The sequence below is a fragment of the Cricetulus griseus genome, chromosome 2, assembly GCF_003668045.3.
Source record: "Cricetulus griseus strain 17A/GY chromosome 2, alternate assembly CriGri-PICRH-1.0, whole genome shotgun sequence".
NCBI lineage: Eukaryota > Metazoa > Chordata > Mammalia > Rodentia > Cricetidae > Cricetulus > Cricetulus griseus.
Window position 1 is genome coordinate 276,128,168 of NC_048595.1, and position 17,900 is coordinate 276,146,067.

Consider the following 17,900-nt stretch of genomic DNA (forward strand, 5'->3'; position numbering starts at 1 on the left):
CTGGGAGGTGGGAGTGGGGTTAGTAGGAGGGGAGCCTTGAAGACAGGCAGCTAACAAGGGCTTCTGCCCTATGTGTTGTTGATAACAGTTATGAAGTCTTCAGCTTTTACTGCTTCTAGAAGGTGGCTTCTGTGTCCCACTAATCTGCTTGTTACTGTAATCAGTGGAGATAATCTGTGTCCCTATCACTGTGACAGCTGGAGAGTCAGCTGAGTTTCAGAGATAGGGCCCAGCTTATTCACTGTTTCTGTAATGGGCCCTGCTTTCCCTCTTAGAGTCCTTGGGCCTTTAAGATACACATTAAGAATTTTTAATGGGTTTTACATGATAGTTATTTAAAAATGAGGAACGAGTCAGTAGGTGGGGGAAGCAGGAAATGCAGAGTTTCAGGTTCCCTTCCCTGTTTACCTCAAGTTTAAAGTCTTGCTTGGAAGATGTATTCTTTTTAAATGAGAAGTAAAAGACAATAGTTATTGATTATGAAATATCTGTGACTGGCTGGAAGGACTTTTAGTTCTGAATATTTCATGTAAAGAAGCAACATGATGCAAGGCCATTACAGATATATTACATCATGCTTTGTCATTTTTTTGTTGTATTCTTACATGACATTATACTTTTTGATATTTAAAATAAAATATTTAAAGGCGGCTTAAGGTTAGGTAATTGAACTGGGCTCATCAGGTTGTTCTTGGCCAAACTGGGTTTGAAACCGAGGCTCCTGATTTTCTGAACAGGAATTGCCTTGTTTTAAAAACCTCATCCTGCCACAGGAAGGCCAGATCTGTGAACTGACAAAATGTACTGGGGTTTCCTGTGTATTTATCAGGGAGAGTTGATGCTGTGTGTCTATCTTAGGAGATATGTAAGCTTTGACAGCCCAAGTACTGGACTGGGATTGAACACAGACAAATGTTAAGAGCATGTGGAATTTCTTTTTGCTTTTAATTTTCATTACATTTATGTATTTATTAGCATGCACACACACACACACACACACACACACACACACACACACACACACACACACACACACACACACGAACCCTCACACTCATACTCATGCTACGGTGCACCTGTCGAGTTCAGTAGACAACTTGTGGGAGTTCACTCTTTCCACTATGTGTTTCCTTGGGATTGGACTCAGGCTATCACGGCCAGCAGTAAGCACATTTGCCCCCTGAATCATTTCCCCAGCCCCAGCATATGGGATTTCTGATTCTTAAGTAACCATGCATTATTTTACTTCTTCTTTATTGCAGAGTGGGAAACCACCCATCAATGATATGTTCTCAGACCTCAAAGATGGGAGAAAGCTCTTGGATCTTCTAGAAGGCCTCACAGGGACATCATTGGTGAGAGGACATTTCTATTTTTCTCAGATAGGGTCTTGCGTACCTCAGGCTGGTCTCAGGCTGTGTAGCTGAGGATGACCTAGAACTTCTGATCCTCTGTCTTTTCTCCCGAGTACTGAGTTTGCAGGTGTGTGTGTCACCACACCAGGTTTGGGCAGTGCCGAGGTTGGAACCCAGGGCTCCATGCACTTTAGGCAAGCACTCTACCACCTGAGCTATATGGCCAGGCTGTAAGAGAGGACATCTTTGAGAATGAGGCTGATGGAGCATCTCTGGTCGTTACTGATGTTTGGAGACCCACTGAGGGTACTGAGTTGTGAAGGCAAATGGAAAGGGCAACTTTATATACAGTGCTTTAACTGATATTTGGATAGAGTAGTGCACAGGTTTTCTTCAGGGCTCTATTTTCATCGAATAAGAAGTCACTTCAAATGTTTATTGTCCTGAGACTGCCTGGTTTTAGGGCTTAAAAAAAATAAAAGTAATGAATTCATAAAGAGGAGATAATGCCTTCAATCATGAGAGTGTATAGACAGCCATATTTAAATGTAATTTAATAAACAAGAAATAGTTGTTCAGACATTACCATTTCTAGACAGGGTTTCAAACATTATTTACGTTTCTTTTTTCCATCACACCCAAACTTGTTTCTTGTTATGTATAAGGCTCTCTGTCTTCACATAGCAATAACCCTGCTTGTGAAGGTGTCTTTTATCGCTTCACTAGTGACTTATCGCTTCACTAGTGACGACAGTGTTTTATACTAGTGATAATTGTTTCCATAAAGTCATAGAGAGATGGTCTGTTGAAGATGAGATTCCCCCCTTTGCCTTAGCCTGAGTATCACCCTCTCTGTTGGCTTCCTGGTGGAGGCTGGGCACCTTCAGGGAAAAGCTGAGGTCTCTCATGAGAGTTCCTGGCTAGAGAGGTGACAGAAAGCTGCCTAGCTTGTAGTAGGACTCTAGAAGGGGGACTCTTCTCATATGACCTTGAGTTTGGGACAATGTGTCTTAGCTCTGTTGTTCCTACTTGGCTGGGATGAAGCAGGTACAACTTCTCTGGTACTTTTTTTTTTTTTTTTTTTTTTTTTTTTTTTGCCCCCAGAAAAGTTTAGCTAGAAGATTTTTCTAACTGAATTGATACTCAAACATGTCTGCCTTCCTCTTAGAGTAACTAGGGCAATGTTAAAAAAAATGCCAAATCCCCCCTATGTCCTAAGTCCTTCATGTCACTGTCTCACATGGGGCAGGAAACTGCCATGCCTGTTTAGAGCTTCCCTAGGAGATCCCAGTGAGCTCCCAGGTGTTGTTAGTGCCTTTGCATACTGTGGTACCCAGACTGGTGACATGGATACTGACCCACTGTTCTGCTTACATTTCTGTGTCAAAGTTTGTCAGCATATGAAGGGATGTGACATCTTACTTGCTTTTGTGTTTTATTTTCCAGCCAAAGGAACGTGGTTCCACGAGGGTGCATGCCTTAAATAATGTCAACCGGGTGCTGCAGGTTTTACATCAGAACAATGTAAGTAACACTTGGGGTTCTCTGATGCTGTGGGTGCTGTTTATTATGAAGCCTGCTGGCTGCTGTATGTGTGATCATCAGCCGACACTTGGAAATGTTTCTTCGTGGTAGACATTTTGAACTTTTTCTGTGAGTGCAGGATAAGCCATGTGGCCTTTCTGATGCTCTCATTGATCTGCAGTATAACTAACACACATTTGAGTTTTCATTGATCCAATTCCTGACATGAAACTTCTATCCCCATTTGTATTACTGTACAAATGCACTAAATCAGAAACCCGGGAGGTCTGTGGAGACATTGTCCTCGGGGTTGTGTTTGTTATTTTTATTATTTTGTCATGACAGGTGGACTTAGTGAATATCGGGGGTACTGACATCGTGGATGGAAACCACAAGCTGACGTTGGGGCTGCTGTGGAGCATCATTCTGCACTGGCAGGTGGGGAGAGTCCCGCCACTTTTCAATAGACCTTGGAAATGTAGTGTTTCTCTATTCATCTTCTATAGCAGCCAAATCAAAGTTCCACAGTGCTTGGCATGAACAGGAGGTGTTGATTGCCTTGCAGTTCTGAGGTCTACAAGTCCATGACCCAAGTGCCAGCAAAGCTGATTTCTTCCCAGGAGCTCTGGGGGTCTCTGGGCCTTGTCTCTCTCCTAACTGCTAGTTTGCTGCATAATGGGGTGTGTTGGCTTACAGAACCTTAGCTACAGTCTTCATGACACACAGCCTCCAAATTTCCCTTTGTTCTTTGGGAAGGACACCAGTCATGCTGTGTTTAAAACCAGCCTCCTCCAGTATGATCTTACCTTAAGTAGTTCCGTGGACAGTAGCCCTATTTCCAAATAAGGCCCATTTTTAGATGCAGGTAACAGACTTTAATGTATGACTCTCCAGACAGCAAAGTCTAACTTACAGCAATTCCCAATGGAAAGTGTTGGCAGCCTGATCTAGATTTTGAGCAGAGGAGAAAAAAGGTATCTTATATTTAATTCAGAAACTTGCCTTACATTCAGACATTAGAAGAGGTTGTAGGAATAGTCTGAGGAATTTCCAAATGCCTTTCATTCAGATTCCCTGAATGTCAGCAGATGCCTGTGTTTCCTTAGCTCCTCTGTCTTTCTCTTTCTCTGAATACTTTATATACCCCTTTTCTATGCAAAGCACCAAAGTATACTTTCCAAGCTTTTGTGTAAAAACATGGTCTTTATTTATTTTATTTTTTTTATTTTAGAGACAGGGTTTCCCTGTATTGTTTTGGAGCCTGTCCTGGGACTCGCTCTGTAGACCAGGCTGGCCTCAGACTCAGAGAGATCTGCCTGCCTCTGCCTCCCGAGTGCTTGGATTAAAGGCATGCACCATCAATGCCTGGCTAAACATGGTCTCTTTAATGAAAGCAGTGAACTCTGATGTATAGCCACAATACCATTAACATAAAAATATAAGATGTGTAATATTTCTATCTGTTACTGTATTAGCACAGTTATTCAACACCAAAATGATACACAGTTAAAATGGCGAGGCAATGCAGTTATCTGTAGGCGTCATGGAGGTTTGGCTAATTGCAGTATAGGTTGGGGAACGTAGCTCAATGATGCAGTGCTTGACAGTATGCATGAGGTCCTAGGTCAGTCCCCCAGGAGTAGTGGGGTAGAGCGAGGGGAGACAGAATGATAAACCAGGAGAACAGTGTGGTTCAAGACCATGAGTGATGCTCATTGGTTTTCTCTCTCTTATCTCTTTAACCTGGGGCACTTTATGCATCTTTCTTTGCATTTCACCCTGTTGATGTTTTTGAATGGCACTGAACTGTTACTTTGTTGAATGTCTTACATTTGGCCTTTTCTGATCCCTTACACTGCCAAGTGGTCCTTTTGCTGTGTCTCCACCATTCTTTGAGGTCTTCCCTTATGTATATGCACATATATTACTTTAGGATATTAACAAAACATTAGTTCTTGAGTATGGTTGTTATTGCTATCGGGAAAATTGCTTAATTCTTTGATTTTGTAGTCAAACATGCTTTTATTCTCATTTAGTAGAAAATAAAATTTGTATTTAGTTTTTTATGAAAAAGCCCTTGCTAATAAAAGGTATTAAAATGTGACTTTTTCATAGAAATGAAAAGAAAGTTCAGTGTAATTAAAGAGTGCAAATATTGTTCAGAACATGGAACTGGGGTGATGTATAGAAAATCTTACTACCCTAAAAGTCATTTGAAATTTATCTTTCCATCCTTTAGAGGAGAAATTGAAAATAAAATAAATGCTAATTACATGCTCCATAATATTTGATTGGCCTAATATTTCTTATCCAAGAACTTCACTGAAGGAAATATTACATCATAAACAGTTGTTTTATAAATATTTTACTTGATTTTTTTGTATAGGTGAAAGATGTCATGAAAGATATCATGTCAGACCTACAGCAGACAAACAGTGAGAAGATCCTGCTGAGCTGGGTACGACAGACCACCAGACCCTACAGCCAAGTCAACGTCCTCAACTTCACCACCAGCTGGACTGATGGGCTTGCCTTTAATGCTGTGCTCCACCGGCACAAGTGAGATGCCCTTTGACCTACAAATCTCTACCTTCTTTGTGTTCCCTCTACTTCCCTTTCCCACCACCCTGTCATCTGTCTCTGCAGTCCTCATTGCTCATGTTCTGTAAAACACTAAGGAAAGCAATGCAGTAGGAGATCACCCACTGGCTATTCTGTTAGGACTTCAGGGCTACAGTGCAAAGCCCATGATTTCTCCTACACATTTTTAAATTAAAAAATGTAGGATAATTGACATAGTTCAGTCCCACTCATTTAGCCCTAACCAGTAATATATACAAAGACTTGTGTGTAGCTTTTGTTCTTATAGCAGAAGGAAAACTCTGTTTATTGTGTTAACCACATTTATTGAAGAGCCACTCAATTTCCTCGTGAAATCTCATCACCAAGATTCTAACTTGGATATAAGAATGTAATGCAAAAATAGCAATTACATTCCAGAAGAATAAGCAGCCTGAAATAACTTTCTAATAAGAAATCAAGATGATGAATGTACTGCTATAAAACGTAGTAGGATAATAATAGGGTTGCATGTGAAAGGGCCAACCTTTGACTGTGCTAGATGTTTGAGAATAATTGCTCATGTTTCATCCTGGAAGCTTAAGAGCTGAGGAAGGTACACTCGATGGTGGTGCACTTCTTTAATCCCAGCACTCAGGAGGCAGAGGCAGGCAGATCTTTGTGAGTTTGAGACCAGCCTGGTTTACAGAGCTAGTTCCTGGACAGCCAGGCCTACACAGCGAAACCCTGTCTGGAAAAACAAAACAAAACAAATAAGAAAAAGAACAAAGGAAGCCCTCTATTGTATAGATTGACCTGATAACCATTGAGATGATATTTCAAATTAACAGGGGGAATGGGAGAGTTGTTTAACCATGTGTTAGTATGTGCCTTGCCACACAGTACCTCCAAATAAATTCTGCATGCATCTAAGATTAAATGCCAAAGGCAGGCAAATTATATTATGTTTCGTCGCTATTATGAATTATTAATTTTCTCATTTAATTCCCTAAATGTTCTTGGCTGTAATATACAAATGAAATACACTTTTCTATATATACTTCCAAATCTTAGTAAGTTTTTCTCAGTACACTATAGATTTGGGTTTCTTTGTTTCGTACTTTATTCTGTTTTTTTTTTTTTTTTTTTTTTTTTTTTAAATCTTTGCTGGTAGGCTGTTAGATGGTGAAGTACTCATGGCTGAGTTTAGAATATCCTTAAACTATGCTAACGTTTCCCTCTACCCCTTCTCTTTTATTCTTCATCTGCTGTGGTACTTCATATAATTTTGATTCAACTTAGTGATAGTGACAAGAATGTTTTGTTCTTGATAACAAAGGCTTTTAATATTTCCCCACAGGACTGATGTTTTCTGTAGCTTGTTTTTTGATATTTTGAACTTGTTATGGGGGTTAAAGGCCCATTTTCTACCCATCTTCTTCCACTCTTCTATCATCTTGAGGATGCTGCCCTGTACGGTTGAATTTATCTAGTACATTTCGCATTTATTAGCTTATTGGTTCAGCAAATATATGTAAAGTGGCTTCTTGTACTAGACACAAAGATATAGCAGGAACAAGACAGACAAACATCCCAGTTCCTTCCTGCTGGAAACGGCCATTAATTAAAATATAAATGTAAACTGTATATGGGGATGGCGGTGCACAAATGATCACAGAACTTGGGGTGTAGAAGCATCAGGGGTTCAGAGTCATCCTCTGCCACATAACTATCTTGAGGCCAGGATAGGCTACATGCTGAAGACTCAGAAAAAATTGTGTGTGTGTGTGTGTGTGTGTGTGTGTGTGTGTGTGCGTGCGTGCGTGCGTGCGTGCGTGCGTGCGTGCGTGCGTGTGTGTGTGTGTGTGTGTGTGTGTGTGTCTGTGAAACTGTAAATCGTGCAGTATATAGAAATGGTAAGCACATTAAAGAAAAATACACTAGGTAAGAGGAAAGAGGCATCTGTCTGGTATGTGGGAGTCTATTGGCTGCAGTGGCTGAGTGACAGAGAGGAAGTGGTAGAAAAGGGGGGTGGGGGAAGTCAGTATCAGGGTGGGTCTAAGATATAAGAATGGAGTGCAAAGAAAATGAATGACTTTTAGCTTTGACAAGCCAGTGATACTGTCCAAGTCATGAGACTAGAAGAAAGACAAGATGTAAAGGAAACACTGGTTGTTATGGAGGAGGGTGAGTGGAAGGGAACCTATTCATTGCCCTTAGCACATTTGTGATTAGAATAATTAAAGTACAGTTACAGTGGTGGATTCTATTCACTTACCTTAGTCACTTTTGCTATATAGAGACACCAAGTCAGGGTCTGGGACTTGCTGTGTAGATGAGACTGGCCTCTAATTTGTCGCCCTCTTGTCTTAGCCTCCTGAGCACTGTGCACCTCCAGGCCCAGAACCCTTCCCCTGATTGTAGAATTTAGCCCCTTAGAATCATTGGTTGTGATAATCCATGTATTTATGTTCATATTTACCATTTGTTTTGGGCTTATTTCTCCTATTATTGATGTGCCATTTTTTTTTCTTGTCTTCTCTACATTGATAGTTTCCTCTACTCATAGTTTACTATTTGGGAAATTCTACATATTCAACTCCTTCAAGAACCTTAGAGCGTCTTACTTATTATTATCATGTCTGTTAATTACTTTCTGATTTTATATATTTTATAAACTTTTGAGATATGAAAGATACAATTTAAAATAGCACCCGTAAATTAAAAAAAAATCAAAATTTAAAATGTAATGGATTATGACAGTGTCTATATTGTTTCTTTTATATTTTTCCTTTACTGAATTTTGTTTGTGTGGTAATTTCAGACCCGATCTCTTCAGCTGGGACCGAGTGGTCAAAATGTCTCCAATTGAGAGACTTGAACATGCTTTTACCAAGGCCCATACTTACCTGGGAATTGAAAAGCTGTTAGACCCTGAAGGTAAGGTGAAGAATAGACTGCTGAACTTGACTCTGCTTTATAATTTCAAATCTTGAGAAACGATGCTGCTTTCATTTTTAGAATGCATTATGACAATTGAAGAGTCTTTATTTTCAGATATAAGCTGTTTCATTGTATTTTTGTGTTTATTTTCTTATTTACCTTCGTGTGTGTAGTGTTTGTGTATATTTTGAGTGGGTGGTGTGGGTTTGTGCACCCATGTGTGCACATGTGTGAGTCAGAGGAAGTCAAGTGTCTTTCTCTACCACTCTCCACCTTGTCTTTTAAGACAGGGGTTAAGCTGGCTAGTCTGTAAGTTCCTGGGGTCCACCTCCCGCAAGCCATTTTATTACAGATATTTTTCCTTTTGTACTTAAATGTGCAGGATCCTTAGGCAGTGGGTTAATTATTTCACTGGATAATAGTTAAGTGTCAAGTAGCATTGAAATACTTTTAGGAATCTGCTTGTTAGACAAACAGTTCAGTGTTGGTTTAGTTTCTTAAAATGCATGTATGTGTGAGCATTTGCATATGGCTTGAAGACTTTAGCTGAAACCTTAGGCTTGAATTCTCTTTACCCTATAGTATGAATAGAGCCTGTGTCATATTTTCAATGGAAAGTTGGATAGCTTCCTTTGAGTGTTTTGAGGCAGTTTATTTTTCTCCCCCGCTATTTCTCCTGAAGGCATTGTCTTAGTATATAGCTCAGGCAGCCTTCAAGCTAATAAACCCCCTGCCTCAGCTCTCAAGAGCTGGCATTGAAGGTTTGCACCATCATGCCCAGTTTATGGAAGACTGTTATAGACTGGATGTTGAATATGTCTTCTCCTCTGTTTCATAGCTTGTGATTTGGATTAGCAATTTACTGAGACACAGTGTCACTGAGTTTATAAAGGAGGTACAAGGGCAGTTACTTTTTACTTAACATCCATCAGTTTACAGATTTTGCACACCTGAGTCATCCTTTCTTCTACTTTTAGATGTTGCCGTGCAGCTCCCTGACAAGAAATCCATAATTATGTATTTAACGTCTCTGTTTGAGGTGCTTCCTCAGCAAGTCACGATAGATGCCATCCGAGAGGTGGAGACACTCCCAAGGAAGTACAAGAAAGAATGTGATGAGGAAGAAGTTAATATACAGGTACTGGCCCATTTTTCTTGGAACGTTTGACCTGCCCATTTGTTTTCTCCTAGGTGCTGGGTCCTAATTTCTTGACATCCGTGTTTTCTCTAAGTTCTCTAAGAACTTTTCCCCACTATCTTTTCATAAGAAATTTCAAAATACAAACTCTCTCAAAATAGAAACGGTTTCCTTAGGAGAGGTAGTCTACCATAAATTACTCACCAGCTTTTCCATAAATGGGCTAACATGTTTTCATTAGAGTATACATGAGATTTTCCTAAGGAGATCTGAATAATGGATTTTTTTCTTCCCCCATTATCCTGCCTTGACTTAGCCCACATTTCATCTTTTTGTGATTTTCTCTAAAATACCTGTTTCCTCATTCATAAAAGGAAGACTCTCTGTTCAGATACTGAAAGTCAGTCACACAGTCTAACATTTTAGTTCTGAGGTAAACATAGGAGGTAAGGAGATGGCTCAGTCAGAAAAGGGTTTGCTGTTGAAGCACGAGGCCCTGAGTTAGGATGCCCCATGTGCATGTAATCATCGGGTTCAGTGGTATCCTTGTAATGCTAGTCCTGGGGGTCAGGGACACGTGGGTCACTGGAGCTCATCAGCTAGCCAGCCTAGCTGAATCCATGTTCAAAGAGAGACAAGGTCTCAATAATATAAGGTGGAGAGCAGCTGAAGAATATTCCTAATATCAAACTCTGGCTACCACATGTGTGTGAACACACCTTCTCAAAGCACAGAGATAAGCACATACAGTGAGAAAGAGGGGTGAGGATTTCAAGTTTGTGAAAAGTGCATTTTGGAGGAGAAAGAGTGTATGGGCCTTTGAGCTTAGATTTCATCCTCTGGAACTTGTATGGGGTCAGTGACTCGGCCTCTCAACCATCATGGTTAATTTAATCCCCTTGGTAAAGACACACATTGAATGAGCACTCAATAAGCCCTCCCACCCGTCATTATTATAGCATTTCCCTCTGTGCTTGCTTTGACCTTCTCATTTAGCGACTTCCTTTTAAAAAAAGTTATTTAATTCTCCAATTATGCTAATAATCTTAAACATAGTATCTTTCTCCCACACTTCTATGAGACTTAGAGAATTTACTTGTTCTTTTAGATTTGGGATGGCATGTACTAATCATTTTTATTTTTACCCGTTTCAAAAGTAACTGAGGAGGAAAAGGGCAGAGATGGGCCTGATTGTGAATCCAGGTTTCTTTTTAGTTTTGACCATCAAATAATGTAGAAGAAAAACCCTTAGCTCCTGCAAATGATTCACTTTTGCCTCTGGTCATGTGGACACTCTTTTGCCGCTTTAATGATGCATCCTATTGGGTCACTCATGGTGTTCTGGGTTTTCCTCTTCATTTTTCTTTTTTCTTTTAGAGTCATGCGTTTATTGTACTGATTTCTTTTTGTTAGAAAGATAAGACATTTCGATTCTTAGTCTTAAGGCTATTCTCTCAAAAAGCAAGGGCCCCCCAGATAGCTCAGTGGGCGAAAGTGCTTGTTCCGAAGGTTGATGAACTGAGTTTGATCTCTAGAATTCACATAAAGACAGAAGGAGAAAAACCACTTCTATATAGGTGCAAGGTGACATGGGAAGAATTCCAAAAACCATTTTCTGTCTGTCTATGAATAAACATGTTAACTCTTATCTCTCCGTGTGTATGTTTTTATTGCTAACTTAGAGGTTGAGTTACATTAGTTGAGGACATAAAATGGAATCAAGTCTTAACTCTCTCCTCACTGACTTGTCTTGCTGCCCACTGCTCCCAAGTAATACTGACAGCCAGCCCCCTCTCTGGCTCTCCTTTCTTCCACACATGCTGAGTACACTTAGGTGGTCTGTAGGTAATGCCTGAGGCTCTCTTTCAAAATGAGCCAATTGAAAATCTGTTTTCAAATTAATGCCCACTGAGTGTTTGCATGTTAAGCCTGATTTCCACCCCTCCCTCATGGATGCTGGTGCCTACACAGAGGCCCCTTGGCTGATTACCAACATTCTAAGTTTTACATGCTAGGCATTCGCTCCTAAATTACCTTCAGAGATATCTAATGATACGATTTCAGGATTCTACATTGAGAACTTAGCTTCCTTTCCTTCCTATGCCTTGGCATCATTTGTCTCTTAATTAGTCAGTGTTTTGACTTAAAATGGCTGGTTCATTTAACTTCTGTAACTCTTGAACTGACTCATTTGATTTCTCTAAAACAACTTTTTTTTTCTTTTTTGCTCCAACCCTAAGTTTTAATGGTAAGTTAATACCTCGTATGCTATAATTTGCAGTCAGAGTGCGCTTTTCTTCCCTTATTCTTACGTATGTTGAATTTCATGTGTGAAGGGTCTTCTACCTATATGGTCCCTGAGTAAGTCTCACCTCTTTCCTCAGTTTAAACAGAACCTTTAAGAGAAGTCTTCTCTCATTAAACCATTAGGATTCGTCTCCATGTGCCCACACTGTCTTTCTCTGAATCTTGCCATCTCAGTATTTTGATGAACTATGTGAAGAATTTTAAATTGTGACTTAAGAGCATTGAGAAGACAGTGAAGGATTTCAGGCAGGGAGTCCTGTGGGTGTGACCACATGAGAAGGATCGTTCTTTCTGCTGTCTGCGAAATGGATTGGGAAGTAGGACTGTGGGTGCCAAGAGTTATCAAGTCATTGTAGTCGGAGGAGAGATATAGGTGGTTGTAGACGTGACAGTCTGCATGGATTTGACTCTAACTTTGAAGGTAGGACTACTTTGCATATTAAACATGGGGGATGAAAGAGAGTGAGAAAAACCAAGCCTGTAGCCCAGGTTTTTGGCTGGTACATAGGTGCATGGAGCTTGAGGGTAACTTTGGGATAAAACAATGGAGTGTTTAAATGTGGTTGTGGTTTGACATGTCATATAGACACTGGAGGTGTCAGAGCTGCTGCAGGCTAGAAAAGGGTTTTACTGGAAATATAATATCTATAGGCTATAGATTATTTTTAAAAATCCAGTTGAGATACATGATATCACTCAGTCAAGTGTATAAAGAGAAATGAAAAAGAAGTTTCAGAAGGGTCATCACTTACAGATGGGAGGGGCCACTGAACTGGGAGGGACTGTTGTGTTCTGCTCCTGGGAAGAGCTGGGAAGGTCAGGAGGGGTGAGCTCCAGAGGAGGCCACTGAGAAGCTATGGAAGAAACATGTGATGGCTGTTTCCCCTTGTTTCTGCTTGGTGTGTGTTGTTCTGGCATAGCTGTTATCAGAGATATTTTAATTGGTCTGTTAATTATACGGCCACTCAAAAAGTAAGGTTGGAAAAATGGCTTTGCCAACTTTTCAGTCCTCTGGGGACAAAAGTCGAGACAGTGTTGAAATAGAATGTTAAGAAACTCTAGTGGTTTTGTATGTGAGCATGGCTCACATACTGTTCTCTTCATTCATGTATATGTGGAATATTTTATTTAAAAAATGTGCTAGAGGATTGAACATGGGATGCTCTGTTCACAAGTTTTAAATAAGTTTTGCTTTGAAGGTGAACGAAAGAACAAGGCTTGATTACAAGATCATAAGGTCTTAAAGAGAAACTAATTTAGAAAGAGATTGGCAGAAATTTCTTCTACAAGCCTTAACCCCCCAAACTGAAAAACCAAAACCAGAGCAGCAAATAAACTAGAGGGCTGTTGTCCCAAAAACTGAAACACAAAATCCTGTTACTACCACAGATTGTATGTGCGCTGTTGTTCACTGTTTAACATGCAATAGTGGGGTCATGAAAGAATTTTAGCCAAGGGTCAAAGCAGAGTTCCTGGCTCGTTTTTTTCTGTAAATTGCAGCCATTGTTGAAGGGCCAGCATGTTTTCTGTGCCCCATCCAAATTTTCTATTTCATGATGTCAAATAGTGCCCCTTTATGGGACCACTGGCATTTAGAGCTTACTAGAGAGCCGTTTATTTTTGCTTGGCAATGACTCATTCGGGATATTTTTCTCTCCCTGATTCTATGTTAGAATCTCCTCAAATGTGGAACTCATGGGTGTATTCTATTTTGTATTTCTTGGTGTCTTAGTGCACCAAATAAGTGCCCTTTGATTAATTCATGGCTTTGCTCACTCAGTTCCTGGGAACTGGATTGTCTCCTGAGACTGGTTCCTGCTTGGGCTTTCCAGACAGTGTGAGTGTGGTGAACATCTGTATCTTCATGATTGTTGTGGGTTTGTTTCCACAGAGTTCAGTGCTGGCAGAGGAAGGCCAGAGTCCCCGAGCTGAGACGCCCAGCACTGTCACCGAGGTCGACATGGATTTGGACAGCTACCAGATAGCTCTAGAGGAAGTGCTGACATGGCTGCTGTCTGCAGAGGACACATTCCAGGAGCAAGATGACATTTCTGATGATGTTGAAGAAGTCAAAGAGCAGTTTGCTACCCATGAAGTAAAGATATGTGGCTGAGAGCCGCATCTATCTGGGGTGGTACCTGATTTAGGGGTGGATAGGGTGCGTTCGTGATTGGCTTGCTGTTTCCTGAATTCTGCTCTATTAAAAAGGTCACAATGTAGAGCCTGTGCTCTTTAAATGAGCTTTGTTAGAAAGCTTGAGATTCCAGGACTTCAGTCTGATGGAAATTTGTGTGTTTCTTAGAACTGCAGATGGTTACCAGTGCATGTTGATGTACCTTTTTGAAGTGTTTATCTGTAGGTTGAAAAATCAAAATGACCAACTGGTATACCGAATCATTAGGTTTCTGTTGCTACCTGAAAAGCCATTATTTTTATTTTTGTCTGATTAAGCCAGTGTTATATCTAGTGTTCCTGCACAATTTTATGCAAGGGGAGCTGTTTGCTACTTAAAGATACAGTCATGACAACTGTATGAGGAATTCTTTTTGGTTAAGCAAGTTTTTTGGGAGGAGAAGGTGTGCGTGGAAGTGTGATGTGTTATTTGGCATTTGGGATTGTAAAGAGTAGAAATGGCAGTATTCCATAAGAAGTTCATCTTGAGTGTGAATGTGGAGTTTTTAATAATTTTTTCATGTAGTCCTAATTCCACCTTTATGATAGATTAACAAAACAATCATCATTTACTTAAAAGAGATGACTCAGCTGATAAAGGCTCTTGCTGCCAAGCCCGATGACCCAAGTTCTAGTCCTGAGGCTCACTTGATGGAAAGAGAGATCTACCTGTCACAAGTTGTCTTGTGATTCCACCCCTACCCCCACGCAAGTGCATGCACTCACATGCACATGGGAACTCACACAAACAAACAACAAAAAGTTTTAAAAGCAAGTATTACCATCTATAACATAACTTTTTTTTGACCTAGTTTTTTTTTTTTTTTTTTTTTTTTGAGTTCTCGTTGATGCTTACTTCTCATTTTCAGAGCTTAATACATTCCACCAGGTTCCTTTATCTTTGCTCTCTGTAGGTTACTTTCTCTGTGGCATTGATACTGAAGTTATATTCTAGCATTTTATTTTCTATGTTTTTTGCAACAAGTGCCTCCTCACCACTCACCGCCCTGTTCTCTGCTAGACTTTTATGATGGAGCTGACAGCACACCAGAGCAGCGTGGGGAGTGTCCTGCAGGCCGGCAACCAACTGATGACCCAAGGCACTCTGTCGGATGAGGAGGAGTTTGAGATCCAGGAACAGATGACTTTGCTGAATGCGAGATGGGAGGCCCTCCGGGTGGAGAGCATGGAGAGGCAGTCTCGGTGAGTGGAACCCAAGAAACAAGAGCCTGATCCCCCAAACTGCATTGCACAGCTGAGCTCTAGTACAGGTCTCTGGGCCTGTGAATATTATCAGTCTAGGGCTAGCCTTGCAATGTTCTGACTCCTCTCCGTGGGTCCTGTCACTAGAATGTCCATGACCTTTGTTTCCTCTTTGATATGTTAGTCAAGCCATAGGAGAAAGTTAGAATGTGGGAGTTGGTGGTGCGAAGGAAAAACATATTTTGCTTAGATGATATCACAGTTTTGTGTTTGTCGTGGTGATAAAATACCATGACAGAAAGCAACCTAAGGGAGAAAGGATTTATCTTAGTTAACAGTTCCAGGTTATGGTCTCATCCTTTTGGGGATATCACAGGGGCAAGTAAGTAGTCACATCACTTCCAAAATCAGGAGCAAGAGGAATTAATGATTGCACCCATGCTTGGTGCTCAGCCAGATCTCTTTACCCTTACACAGTCCAGGGCCTCAACCAGGGAGTGGTTCTGTCTGCTTTCAGATGGTCCTTCCCACAGACACCGCCTCAGGTCAACTTCATCTACACAGCTCCTCATTGAGACTGTCATCTCAGGTGATTCTAGGCTGTACTGAGTCCACAGTTTAAACTGACCTCCACAGATTGCTGTTTCTTGGCCGTAGCATTAAAATCGGCAAGAAATTGCCGGGAGATGATGATAGCACAAAGTGATAGGAACCTACCATCCAGTGTTCTGTCACAGCCTTATCCCATGGTGTGTTTCACGTTCCATTGCCATTTCCACCAATTTAATGGGCAGAAATTCCCTGGTGTCGAAACAGTGATTCTGTTATGAATACAGGGAGATGATATTTATACTCTTGGGCTATATTTAATAGACTCCAGTTATGACTATAATAAAAGTTTTCCACCTTAGTTTCTGCACTGATGGACTCTCTGCTGCTTGAATGGTTACGTTAGACAAGGGTGTATTCTCACAAACCCACTTCCCTGGTGCACAGAGTGGGTTCCTCTGCCAGGGAGCAAGCTGGAGGGACTAACGTTCTGTCCCCATGGCCAGGCTGCACGATGTACTGATGGGACTGCAGAAGAAGCAGCTGCAGCAGCTCTCGGGCTGGCTAACCCTCACGGAAGAACGCATTCAGAAGATGGAAAGCGTCCCACTGGGTGATGACCTGCCATCCCTGCAAAAGCTGCTGGAAGAACACAAAGTAAATTTGCCTCCGTTTCTCCTCTACCTTGTTGCATATGAAGGTGGCACTAGGTCCTCCTCTCAGTATGGAGTTGTGATTCCTCATCTTTTTTTTTTTTTTTTTTAAATTATTATTCAGGAACTTAATATTGGTGTTTGTGGGAAGGTGACATTTATGAGCCAGGGAAGAAAGGGACAGCTTTGCACAGATGTCTGTGTCTTCTGAAAGTGTACGACATGTGTCACATATGGCAAGGGTGTCTTTGAACTCAGAAGTTCATTGAGAACCTGGTGTGTGGTCATTAATACAGAGTGTGGGCAGAGAAACAAATTGGAAGGTATATCTAGGCTAATCCTGAAAGGAAAACTGTTGCCTCTTCTCACGTGGGGTATGGGGTGCTGTGTGATGAACCAGAATATAGTGGACAGTGTAACCTGCTCCCAAGGTCAGTGGTTCAGTTTCCACAAGTAAAAGAAAAGAAAGATAGAAACACTCTCCCCGTATGAGTTTTATTGATCAGTAAAACATCTAGATAACCAATTAATAAAGCTTTAGGGTTAAACACTACCCAAGAGGCATTTCACAACGCTATTGATAGTGTTTAAACATATCACTCTACAGATGTCTAATGACTGTTCTTTTCCCATGGAAGAGGGTAATGAAGATGTCCATATGTTTGTTCTTGGTTGCTCTCTTGGGGAGCTAATCAGAATAGCTTCTATGAATCATATAGCCTTTTTCTCATCTCACACCTTATAGAGCTAGAGAAAGTGACCTCTGATTCTGTATGTTTAAACATTCTGTATGTTTAAACTCTAAACTCTGGACTTTTAGATTCAAAGGATCCCTCTTTTTTTTTTTTTTTTTTTTTTTTTTTTTTGAGACAGTGTTTCCTTATGTAGCCCTAGCTGACTTGGAACTTCCTATGCAGAACAAGCTGGCCCTGTACTCATAGAGATCCTTCTGCTTCTGCCTCTTGAGTGCTGGGATAACCACACTTGGATATATTTTTGTCTTTTTCTTAGAACAGACATAAGCTTCTCTTCTCTTGCCTCTCCTTCCCTTCCTCGCCTTCCTCTTCTTCTTTTGTTTTGGGGCAGAATTAGGACTGAAGGTGGCACATGCATTTGCACATTTGCAATCAGTTTTCATGTTGCACTTTCAGACTCTGGTTCATAATGAAATGTACAGGTGTGTTCAGGCTTTTTTCTTTAGTATAGCAATTAGAGTAATGATTGGAAATGGCAATACAATGCCTCATTAGCTGCCCTTAATTACTATTGACAATGAGGAAGAGCAGATATCATAGTTCATCTTGTTTCTTTTTACTTCCAGAGTTTGCAAAATGACCTTGAAGCTGAACAGGTGAAGGTAAATTCCCTGACTCACATGGTGGTAATCGTTGATGAAAACAGTGGGGAGAGTGCCACAGCTGTTCTGGAAGATCAGTTACAGGTAAGGACACTGAATAGCAGGACAGCCTTAAAGATCATCTGTTTACCTACTTGCTT

General features: G+C 40.8%; 1 protein-coding gene across 7 annotated transcripts in view; it reads left to right on the forward strand.

Annotated features, from left to right (window-relative positions):
- Nucleotides 1–17,900, forward strand: part of Utrn (utrophin) — a 484,152-nt gene that overhangs the window by 123,366 nt on the left and 342,886 nt on the right. For all 7 annotated transcript variants that reach the window (XM_027402009.2, XM_027402014.2, XM_027402008.2 and 4 more), the window contains 10 exons: nucleotides 1,263–1,355; nucleotides 2,802–2,879; nucleotides 3,225–3,317; nucleotides 5,266–5,438; nucleotides 8,263–8,378; nucleotides 9,359–9,519; nucleotides 13,718–13,921; nucleotides 15,020–15,201; nucleotides 16,257–16,407; nucleotides 17,725–17,844. In XM_027402009.2, coding sequence (XP_027257810.1) covers nucleotides 1,263–1,355; nucleotides 2,802–2,879; nucleotides 3,225–3,317; nucleotides 5,266–5,438; nucleotides 8,263–8,378; nucleotides 9,359–9,519; nucleotides 13,718–13,921; nucleotides 15,020–15,201; nucleotides 16,257–16,407; nucleotides 17,725–17,844 — 1,371 coding nt within the window. The remainder of the gene's footprint in view (nucleotides 1–1,262; nucleotides 1,356–2,801; nucleotides 2,880–3,224; nucleotides 3,318–5,265; nucleotides 5,439–8,262; nucleotides 8,379–9,358; nucleotides 9,520–13,717; nucleotides 13,922–15,019; nucleotides 15,202–16,256; nucleotides 16,408–17,724; nucleotides 17,845–17,900) is intronic.